Source organism: Megalops cyprinoides, chromosome 15 (assembly GCF_013368585.1).
Source record: "Megalops cyprinoides isolate fMegCyp1 chromosome 15, fMegCyp1.pri, whole genome shotgun sequence".
In the NCBI taxonomy this organism is placed as follows: domain Eukaryota; kingdom Metazoa; phylum Chordata; class Actinopteri; order Elopiformes; family Megalopidae; genus Megalops; species Megalops cyprinoides.
The window spans coordinates 25,446,167-25,458,442 of NC_050597.1; the positions used below are offsets into that span (position 1 = coordinate 25,446,167).

At 40.7% G+C, this 12,276-nt stretch overlaps 1 protein-coding gene across 2 annotated transcripts in view; it reads left to right on the plus strand.

Annotated features, from left to right (window-relative positions):
• Positions 1-5,730, plus strand: part of si:dkeyp-121d4.3 — a 28,140-nt gene extending 22,410 nt beyond the window's left edge. Inside the window, exons 17-18 of one of the 2 annotated variants that reach the window (XM_036546446.1) lie at positions 60-150; positions 5,174-5,730. In XM_036546446.1, coding sequence (XP_036402339.1) covers positions 60-150; positions 5,174-5,193 — 111 coding nt within the window. In that variant the 3' untranslated portion in view covers positions 5,194-5,730. Of the gene's footprint in view, positions 1-59; positions 151-2,471 lie in introns of both variants that reach the window. The other variant, XM_036546445.1, reaches the window with a different exon arrangement.
• Positions 5,731-12,276: the final 6,546 nt, after the last annotated feature.

Here is a 12,276-nt window from a genome sequence, read left to right on the forward strand (position 1 = left end):
TGAAGTCTCTCTTCCACACCTCAGTGTTGAATCCCAACTTTCCCTGTCATTGCGTACAGCTGGAGCAGTTCAATGAGAGAATGAGACAGAAGAAGGAACAGCAGAAGGAGGCTCTCCGGACTCGGGCAGAAAGTCAGAAAGTCCCACCAGGTACCGTTTTATCTTTATAACCAGCGTGACTAGTTGGCCACATGGCTGCTTGAGGCCAACATAAGCCCAAGATGCTGTAAAGATAATGCCAATTTTAAAAATTTGAGAGATTATACTTACACAGGTCCAGAGCTCTTTTCCTCTGAGAGAGATTTTTTGCGGATTGAATTGGACACAAGTTGGCAGCTGGAATTAACCAGTTTCTTTTACAGTGAAGCATTTCTGTCCAAAAAGCAGAGAAGTATTCGTCACATCGTGTTCTGAAGGTGAAGAAAGTTGGTCAACCCAACTGTTAACCTACAAGATCATCAGAATAATTTCAAAGGACCGTTTTCATGGAATGCTAAACGCAGTAGATTTTTTTTCTTATCAGCCATGTATGAAGATTTCACCCTCCTACATCAACTGAAAGGCTTTTCTCACAGTGTCCCTCAACACTGTTCAGCAGTTTCCATGAGATGAACAGACCGCCAATGAAGATTAACAGATTGGCAGTGTCATGGCTGTTAAAATTGTGACAGCGAAAAAATGACCAAGTAATCATTTATTTCAGCCACTGTAGAAATGCTATGAGTCGTATGAATATAAAATGGTTGTCTTAACTGAGGTGGGTAAATGGCACGAAATCAAAATGGAACCAATGCCCCAACATACATCGCTTTTCTTCCTGCTGAATTTTTTAATGCACCAGTACAGACGAACGACTGTGATGGATTGACATGGTTTCCAGTGTGTGCATACTTCAGAAGAAAGTCTCTCATGCTGTCTGTCACTGAAGTCTCTCGGCTAAAGAAAAACACAACTATTCTGAAAACTTGGATGTTTTTTCTATGACTTTCAGTCTTGAAAAGTGGTATTAGGTTTTAAGATGAGCTTGAAGATGAGCGGTTTGTGATTTGAAAGGGTAGCAATTCCCTCTAGATTCTAGTTTCTTGTCAGCTGTAGATGGCAACACTCAATTTTTTTTTTTGAAGATGGAAGCAGTAATAAGTAATAAGCGTTATTTTAAAAAATCAGTATCGTCTACCCAACATTCACTAACACTAGGATGTCCTGCGGTTATACTGAGTTATACAGCAAAATCACAAGATAGCCAAGAGCTGAACAAACGACTTGTCACAGATATCTCATCAGTGAGGTAACTGAGATTCATCGCTTATCACTTGTGACTGCGCTTACTTACACTCCCCCAGGTGCACTGTTATTCAACACTGTTGCTGTATTTTCCATTTCAACTCTGATCTTTGACTGGCTTTGATCTGCTGGACACGCTCTGTCAGATTTCCATGACATAGTAGGGTTTTGTGCTGTTCAAAGTTCACAGGCTCCAAGCTGAAGTTGAAACAACTGAAGATGTTTGAAAACATTCTTGTTTTGCACATTTAACACTTCAGAGCACAGATGTGTTTCAAAGCTGCCTTGTTATAGTGTGGTTGATTGGTCCTTAGTTGGTCAACCAATCACAGGAGTGAAGACTGTGAAGAATTTTTCTCCAGATTCCTCAGTAGCGTCCCTTGGAATGAAATGCTCTTGTACAGAAGATGTTACGTACATTCACTTCACAGGATTTTTTCCAGAAATTCTAGCATCACGTTTTTTTTTCCAGGGAATTTTAGCTAGCTTGTTATATGAGGTAAATTAGCAGACTTGCTTGGCTTGAGCTAAGCTAGCTAGCTAGCTGTAGGTGGATGGAGGAATTGTGAAACATTTCAGAAAAAGAATTAGAAAATTGCTTCAGAAAGTGTTTTATTTAGATACTGGATGAGGAATTTCTAAATTGACAAATTTTGGTACAGTAGGTTGGCCTATTTCAGTTATATATAATGCTCTTACCACATTTAGATTTCAGAAGGGCCCAGTTTCTTTCATGTACTGTTGCATTCTCATTCAAATTTCACCCCTGTGTTGTTTTTAATTTTTATTTTGTTTTTACGTTTTTCATAGTAATCCAGATGAATTCCTGTTTTTCTGTGTTTAAGGCCTTCATAGAAACACAGGCGGTTTATATGCATAGGAACTTCTCGTGTACACCTAATGCACTTACTGTTTCAAGTATCATACTCTAAAAGAGCACAAGTTAAGCATCCCTGCACAAAAACAGAGTCCGTTTCACAGTTTTTCATTTCTTCGGACCCGTTTAGCAAGAATAGGTAAGATTTGGGGGAGAATAGAAAAGAAAGGCACTATCGTCGAGCAGCGCCAGTCCGTTTAGCGAGCTGAAGGACAGGAGCGAGTTGCAGCGCTCCGAAGGAGGAGGGGCCGCCCTGCCACCCAGCAGCCTGGCCCGCGAGGTTAACATGTACTGTGTTCCGTTTTTGCAGGTAAGACCTGCACAGAGGTAAAGAATGTGTGGATTTGTGGCCACTCGCTCGTGTTTTGGGCGGAGAAGAGAGCCAAGTCACCCGAGTACGGCAAGCAGCTTGGTATGGACTCCAGCTGCGTGCGCGTCTGGTGGAAGGGGATGCAGGGCATGACCTGGGAGCAGCTGCTCCCGCTGCTGCTGAAGCTGAAGGGCAGCTGGCCCAACCCGGACGTCATCATCCTGCACCTGGGCGGCAACGATCTGGGAAAGACCGACCCCAAGGGCCTGCTGGCCGCCATCAAGAAGGACCTGACCTCCCTGAAGAGCATTTTCCCGCAGTGCCTGCTGGTGTGGTCGGACATCCTGCCACGTCGCTCCTGGAGGACCACGGAGGACGCCGAAGCCATGGAGAGCATCCGCGTCTCGGTCAACAAGAAGGTGCACATCAACATCGCCGAGCTGGGCGGGGCGGCGCTGACCCACCACCAGATCCGGCCCGGTTCGGACGCGGGCCTTTACCGGCCTGATGGGGTTCACCTGTCGGGGAAAGGCATCGACACCTTCAACGATGACATGCAGGATTTCTTGGAGAAGTGGGAGACCAAGCTGAACGAAACCGCCAACCAAAGTTAGATGCCACAAGCTCTTTTGTGTTCCTTAATTTCCTGTAATTAAACACCTCTGTTAGGTTGTAAGGGTGGGATTCCTACCCAAGGTTGTGTTATGAATGTAAGCCAGTTGCCTGTACTGAAGTAGCAATTTAAGCTGTGATGATAATATCCACTGTACTAAAGTGCTGTATCAAGTGTTGTGGGTGCATTTGTACATGCACACATGCATATGCTGTATGTTTTTTGATTAAGAAAAAGTTTTCCTCACTTTTTTAAGACTGCCATGTTACGACTTCTGTGACCGAACAATTAAAAAACATTGAAACAACGAATGCTCTTCCTTTTGAATTTCTGCTGACTTTCTCTCTTGGTCCTTTCCATCTAATAGGTCCTCCTCAAAAACATGTAACCCACAAAAGTTGATTTTGATGGTTTTGTTTATAAGAAGCTTTATTTATTCCAGCAAAGGTTGTGGCTTAGATTTTGGTAGATCTTCTGGAGGTGTGGAATGGAGGGGAAACTGAGTAATTTTCATGTGCCCTGTGTTGTCATAAGGAGGAAACGGTTTCCTACTCCTTTTCTCCCACCCAGGCGTTTGATTTTTAGAGATGGTAGAGTGAGGCTGTGTGAACCCCAGAATGGGTGGGACTCTTGAAGTCTTTTGGTTGGTTCATACAAGTCAGTGATGGACATGGTAACTCTACCCATTATTGGGGTCTTAAAGCTTTGTTCTTCCTTCCCTACATTAGATGAATCTGCCATATGTTAATGTTCAGGAAACCCCAACTTTTAAGACTGGGGGTTCCTGTGTACCCCATCATAAACTTTTGTGAATTGAATCCTGTTCCCATAGACACAACATTATATGAGCTGGGGTTCCAAAGCGTGGGCGAGAAGTAGAATTTTTCACAAAAAAGGCAAGATCAAAATATATTCAAATAATCACAAGATAGTAGTGTTATACTGTAATCTTTAAATATTTAAATACACTTACAACAGTATAAATATTTAGTATTGTGACGCACTCTGTGACAGTTCGGGAACAACAGGACAAGGAGAACGGCAAGCCGCAAATCGTGGTCTCTGGGAAGGCATTATCTTTCTCATCGTATTTCTCATCGGTTTGTGTCGTTAATATAGGTATAACCGTGGGTAATCACAAACTGAGTCATTTTAAAGTGGGGACTGCGAGATGCGTGGAAGGTGGATTTGGACATGTGTCATTTTGGAGACAAAATTTGGAGGCAGTGTGTTATTCATTTGCAACATTAAAATTCTGATCATGCTGTGCAGGCAATGAGAAGCAGAGTCAAATTTGGAGCCAGTTTGCCAGCAAAATATGTCATGGGCAGATGGGAAGTGATGGTGCAGTGATGGATCCAAAGACATTTTCTCATGTTCTTTTTTGGTCCTCTTTCACAAAACCTCTTGGAACAGTAACAAGTCCTAACACTTCATTAGTCATCACATCTGCCTTCCTTGGCCTTATTGTGTTGGTGAATGCATTTTTCATCATTCGGGAAATGGCTGCACTAAACCACTACTGCACATTAAAAGGGTCTGTAACAAAATGAAAATATTTTGTTGGCCTTTGTACATCAACTTTGCAATGGCCATTGACTGTGCTTTACATTCCCAACAAAACACTACCCCAGCGGTTCAGTTTCTGAAATTCTAGTTGTACTTGTAACTTAATTAATTTCAGCTCTCCAGTTAGACGTTAACTTAGAACAGTGCAGGGTTTCCTTAGGAAAAGCAGGTCTGTCAAATCTGTTTACATAGAAACAACATTTAGCACAGTAAGGGTATTTGTTACAGACAAGAAAACAGAGACGATGTTACCAGTTCTAAAAATGTGCTGTCAAAATAAAATCAAAATTCCATGGATAAAGGCTGAATAGTTTCCTCTGTTGCTACCAAGTATGGCCCAGTGTTATATAGCGGTCTTTGCTAAATGAAGTGATGGCTAGGTTACTAGTAACCTGGACAACCAAGGTAAAAAAAACTGTTAAACAGTGGGGTTGGTTAGCCGTTTCCCTTGCTCCCTGTGAGAAAGCCAAAGCTTCATCTTTGGTGGACCAAACAGTGGCTACCTCTCTCCCCTCTCCAGGTGTTCTGGAGGGTCCTTAACTTGATCTTATCCCTGGACCAATTCATCAGTTCATACAGTTTTGGACTCCTAGGCGGCATCATATCACATGACATTATGGAAGATCCAGGATACCGGAGACCAAATAAAAAAAAAAAAAATACTGGATGGACTCTGACCGAAAAGAAAGGAACATTTGTATGGCCCTTGTCATAGAATGAGGACCGAAGTGGAGCAACATGTTAGTATTTGTATGGAAAATACTGTCCCTCTAGTTTGGCACAAGCTCCTTGAGTTGAGTGTAATCCAGTGAGACTTTAGAAGAACTCTAGATGCTTTTCAGCCTCCAAAGTTATGTTATGGACTCTCAGGTTTGTATTAGTTTCTGGCCTCAGACTGGACTGAAGGTACACTCAGTGTCCAGCATATGTCCTGTATGCTGTGCTGTTGCATTGCTGAACAGATGCGCAGACATTGTAAGCGTGTAATGTATTTTCTTTCAGTTGCACTACCCTGTACACAGCTGTATCATTGTCTTATGCTGCTGAATGTTCTGCAGGCCAATCTGTGTGGTATAAACCTGCCAACATTGTCATTTTTTACATTGTCATGTCTGTCTGTGTATCCAAGACACATTTGAAATTGTAAAAGTGTGTGTGTGTGTAAATTTATATTTGTTGCACTAAAAGTTGTATGACTTTGAGGTTAAGCATGTTCCTGGAATAGATTTTGATTCTGAGATGGCTCTCAGCAGATGTACTGTTAAACATGATATACGTGATTGGGGGTATACATTGTGATGTCCTTTTGAATATTTATTTGGCAACATGAAAGTAAATGAAAATTCTGAAAGGCAGAAAAAAGTGATCGGTAGAAATAATCCTGTCGATCCGTGACCTGATACCCCTTAAGATCTGAATCAGTAAAGGAAGAAATGAAGATTTTGTCGGCTTTTTAAACCTGGAGATGGGACAAGGAGGAGGAAGAGGACACATTCAGCAAAACTGCCTGTGATGGAACTGTATTCCTGAACCCAGTTTTTACAAATGGATGAAGGGACTGCAGTTCTCACTTCCTTCCTGTACTGCTAGACCCAACAGTCTGGTTGCTTTAAAAATGGCTGCTTGAGTGCAGGAGTGTTTGAGATTTTGGATTGTTTCAAGCAAACATAAACAAGGTAATTTCACTTGCCATGTGTCCCTGATTCTTATTTGCATTGTGCTCACCAGAAGTGAGAAGTGAAAGCTTTATACATGTAATGACTTCCCCCGCCACACGGTACAGAAAGAGTGTTGAATCTCCACCCTCAATGTACAAACTATCATTTAATTGACCTGAATAACTGTGGATCTGTTCATCCATAATGCTTTCTTCCCAAGTGCAATGTTTTGTAGGAGTAAAGGAGCAGGTCTTATAATCCAAAGATGGTGGGTTTAATTGCCATATGGGTCACTGCTGTTGTATCCTTGGGCTGCCTTTGTAAATATTCAGTTAAGTACATGGATAACATGTAAAATAATAAGCTATGTATGTTGCTCTGGGTAAGACATTTGGTCATGTAATGTAACTTCAGCTATTTGTTCTAATTGCTAATACCACAGACCTGCTTCTTTAGGGCTTCTGTAGTTGTAACAAACTGTAACATCTTGTACAACTGCATTTGTAAAACAAGATTAAGATTTCTTCCAATTTCTGTGCCTTTTTTAATACATTCGCCTTGAGCGAGGGCAAAGGTACTAATTCACAGTATCTAATTAGCACACAGTGATAATGAGACCCTTGACCTTTTGTCCACTGCTTTCTGTGGTGTGCATAGATACCTAAGAATTAAACTATATCATGAATTATGAAGAAGATGAGAGTAAGAACAGAATTCATACCTCCTAATAGTGCATTTAGTTTTCAACTGAGTTAATGGAAACTGTCATTTTGTATGATTATTTTATTAAAGGATTCATTGTAACTGTTCCTGCTGTCTATATCTGGTGTGCCACCTTCAGACATTTTCCACTGTCAAGCAGTAGGTGTTTCTTCCTGTTCAGATGTGCCTTGACCCGTGATTCGGAAAGGCAGCAGCCCCCAAGTTCTCACAGTTGGTGTGTGGAGGAAGTGGCAGCCAAGCAGCACAAAGGCGTGGTGTGCATGCAACCTTGGGCACAGTGGTCTACAAATGAGTGGGCAAACCCCAACCAAAACAGATAGTAGACTGCAAATGTACTTGTTGCACAATCACATTGTTAATCATCCTTGCCATTTCAACAACTTAGCCTAATGAAAATTGCCTTGCAAACTATTCAACTCTCTGCAGCAAAGTTTCATAACAGACCTGCTTTGATTCTACTTTGAACATTACCTGAATGAAGGTAAAAGCACAATGCACTAGGTTGATGTGCTTTTTTCTCAAATGTTTTAAATCAATAATTTACACCGCTTTGGGCTTTTTTTCCAGAGTAGCTTTTTATTTGTTGTTAAGTATTGATAGGTTTTGTAATTTAGGTATGAATTTAAAAATTACACAAGATCCTAATGAACTCCTAATGTCATATTGCCAAATGCAACTGAATGGTAATTGTATGTTCCATCTTTGAAAGAAATTTCAGTCTTTATTATATTGATTTTCAGTATGAATTGTATGCATTCAAGGTATGTGTCCAGACTTTATTCTAAGACATCATAAGTGTGCGAACTTGATGTAAATTAATACATGTTCACAAAGAACTTAATTGCAGGGATCTCTCATGTTCTTTCTCTGCTATTCCTCCCTGCAGAAAGCTGTCCTAGCGCTGTGACTTACATCCACTCTGTGACAGAGTGATGTCCCTACGGTTGAGTATGCCCTCTGACTGCCATAATAACAAGCCTGACTCTTTGGCGTTGTGGTTAACGATGCAGTTTAGTACCTTGTAGACCTGGGTTCAAGACCAGGTGGGGTGCTTGCTTTTGCCCTTTGCTACACACTCCAGTGCAGAGGTAGGTGTGTGTCTGCATCTTTGTGTACGGATGACTGTCCTCACATAAAGGTCTTTGTGCCATTGTCTTCCTGTTTTGTTTTCTCTTGCGTTGTCTTGAAAATAAAGAAAGCAGTGTGACCTTTACAAATAAATCCTTTAAAACTGTAAGTGGAATTTAAGTTTTTCTTCAGTTACACAACCACACCAAAAAGACAAAGGCAGGCCTCTTAACCTGTTTCAAAGGGAAGAAGGAGGCAGAAAGACTGGGAATGTTTGAAAGCAGATGGAAGGATGGTCAAAGACAAAAATGTTTTATTCAAATGCTACACTTGAGCACATAACACTGACCTCTTAGATGGTTCTTTAGTAGACTCACTGAAATAACATTTATGACATCACAGGACTCTCTGAATGTAACCCTCGATACACTTTATGATGTTAATTCTCCAAGGAGTTATTAGAATACTTAAATGCATACCACTGATCGCTCAGATTACTCCTTGGTGTACTCAATAAATGCACAGTACTCCATATCCATAACACAAACCTCATAACCAAAATGGGTGCACTTCCTTTCAGGGGGATTTTCAAAGCATCTGAATCAATCTTTTTCACACTTGAATACCACACCCCTGATGGTGACTCATTCTCCCAAGAGGTAAAGAGTGTACACCCAAAGTTGATGAAGATGCAGGCAGCTGTTTCAGGGCTGACCTGGGGAAGAGGTTTTAAAATGCTCCTCGATTACAGCGATGATGACAATACTGCCTTTTCAAAATGAGTGTCTGATGCAAAGTGTGGCATGAGACATTGAACATGTCCTCATTCTGTAAGCTTTGATTTTATATTGTCCAGCTCAGCTGTGGTACTGCTCATCTACAATATAATATTAACCAAGTGTTTTCAGCAGCCATGCTAAAAGATCTAGGCCCCCTTTACAGGAGACTTCAAGTTCCTGTGACTGAAGAAGATGACATTATCCTCCTCATGGAGGTCACTGGAAATGGATAATGAATTTATTTGTGTAACAGAAAATGATCCTGTCTATTGAGCAATGGGATTACTGATGTGCACTTTCTTTGTGAACACAGACTCATACATACTCATACTCTAAGGTCAGTAACCTGAAATGTTGACACTTTTTGTTGATGAAAGTGGTATTGCAAAAATGCAGTGCATGGGTATTTTTTTCCCCTTTCGTTCAATAAACTTTCCAAATGATCCATCCAGAAATTATATTATGCAGATATTACATCATGCTGTTGTGCCAGATATTTAAAAATCCCTCAGCACTGAGTATAAGGTTACTGTATCAGTATCAGTATCAGTATCAGTTGCACATGCTTCCAATAAACCTGTCTCTTGTCCTTCAAGTTGAAGCAGAGGTCAAAGCAACAAAGAGGTTCTGTACTGTAATTTAGGACCCAAGATGGTTGGTATTTGTGCCCTGTCCTGTGTTCATTGCTTCTTCTTATGTCACCACTACCAGAACTACTATGTTACTACTGTATACTATTATGCTTATGTATAAGACGAGTTATTCAGGTTAACATATATATGGCTGGTAGAATCTGATGTTTATTCTCCAAACTAGTGCGTGATTTTAATATCACAAAAGTTATTTGAAAAGCTTGAACAAAGGCTTTTCACAGCAAGTAAACACTACAAGTTAGTCACTGGTGCAAAGCATATTCTCGTTATGACGGTCAGTACGTCACATTTCCAAAATCGTTTATCATTTTAGCATATGAAGAGACTGGTCTCTCAAAGCTCGGGTGTGATATGAAACTGTGACAGTGTAAAGTGGCAGCACAATGCATGCATGACTCAGTCTCCTGCTGTTGTAAAACAATGTACATACATTAGGCACTTTACAACATATGTTTGACCAAATCATGCTTATCTGTGGTCGAAAATTTTTGACTATGTAAACTATGTTTGCCAGTAATTGTTAGTTTTTGATTTTATCCACAGTTATTGATATATTATATATCAGCCATGTACTCTATTAAATAAACAACCTAACACTACAAGCCTTAAACAAACAATAATGTATCCTATTATACTTTGTATGCCTGTGAGCAGAGACTAGAAAGAAGGGTCAAGAGCATACAGGAGATGGTGGGGAGGGTATGTAGCTGTGAGATATCTGCATGCCGTAAGTTACACAATGAGGCCTGCTGGTGGGACTGTGAATGAGAATTGGACACTGTCCGAGCATTGCCCAGAAAATGGACCATTGAGTGTAAGATAAAAAATAATTGGATTCTGTGAGGAGGGAGTTGCAAATATTTTTCTGATGCTGTCCAGTGTCTTTTTTTAATGAAGGGGTGTGACTTGTGGAAATAATGCCAGTAAAGGTTAATTAAGCCAAAGCTAGTAATCAGTTATATTTAGACATGGGCTACCCTGGCAAGCATTGCCAAGCAGATATCCGATAAGCACACGTGCAACCTTGGCAAACATTGTAAGTATCAAGTATCAACTATTTTTATAGCAAGTAACCAATTATTTTTTTCGTATAGGCCTATTACATATGGGCGGCCCTGGAGATAATGATGTACGGCCAAGGCAGGACAGTTGTTTTTTGTGTATATCAAACAGGTGCGCACTTGGCAATAAGAATAAAAGATGAAGTGGGAACGATGCCAAACTGAAAAATAATGATGTACAGAAAATGTATTATGAAACCGAAGGAGGGGGTTCTTGAGTTTAAGCTCTACAACGAGAGGAGCTGAGGAAAGGAGTAAAAGAGAATTGCATGCAGTGGGAGGGCACTCAGGAAGAGCGACTGTGAGAGTGAATATGTGTGCTGCTCCGTGCGGACCAGCCCGTATGTGATTTGCGCACATATACAATAAACCAATTACATCAGACTCTTGAGAAGTATATTTGTTCTTTACTGGGCACTGGAATTTACTTTCTGAAATCATTATGAAACGGTATATATTGGTTACGCAACTTGGTGAATTATTGTGCGGGTGTGGAAGGAGCCCCCGGTCTATTCGGCCCAGACTGGAAGGGGTTTTTCCAACCACATATCTTTCCCAAGCTATGACCTTGTGGAGGAAAACAAATGCAGAATGAAAAAACTGAAAAAGTGGTGTCCTGTTCCCATCATATTCCATCCATGTTATGGCTAAGGAAAAAGGGGGAAAACAATAGAAACAGGAAGTATTAGCTACATCGGTTACGCCATTGGTATGGAGCTATAATTGTGCTTGTTAAGGACAGATGCTGTGTTCATGACATTGATGTCTTTGGTTTAATGTTTACTCCTCGGTGTGTGACACAGATGTGGGGAACATAACGATTGCAACATCCAAACGAGGTTGCAAACCAAATGAGGTTTTATTTGAAACTATGAAATTCTAAATTAGAAGTACATTTTCGCAAAAAAAAAAAAAAAAAAAAAAAAAAGAAAAGAAAAAAACGGGACAATTCGTGTCCCGGGAAAAATTATTAATTCTCCTGGACAGTCGCTCAAAAAAAGGGACAATCCCGGCAAAACCGGGACAGGTGGCAACCCCAACTACAAGCAAGAACAGACATGTCTCTTTCTGAGCGTAATTCATCTGCTATATACCACCCCAAGGAAGCAGTTATCATTCATTCCATTACCTTGTTGTCATTTATCAGACACTTTCATCCAGAACGATTAACAAAGTGTATCTAATTTCCCATAGCCAGCAGTGGGTGTTTAGCTTAGCACAGAATATTTAGTAGGCTAACACGCATTATGTTCACATAGTAAAATGACACCCCACAGCGCCAAGTCACTTGACAGACTAGAGAAAATATGGGTAGCATTAATGATTGTATCAGTGGAATAACAGGAAAATTCAGATTCAAGCGTAAATTGAACATTTTCAGCGTGAGAGATATTTTGGAATTGTATTGTGTTTGCTCCAACACAATAGGTGGCGCTATACGCCATTAAGCTGAAAACCCTACAATTTCCCTGTAAAATCCCCTGAAGAAGAGTAATGAAAATGAAGAAAAATGCAGACATAGGTCTGCGCATCTAAAGCGCCGATCATTTATGCAGTAAACTATGCTGCATGGGTTTATTACATTAGAGCCCTGCAAAAGTATTTCAGATTGAAAGAGCAATATGTTTCGTGGAAGGCCACATCGAGGAGAATATCTCCGGCCGTACGGTCCACCGCCCGG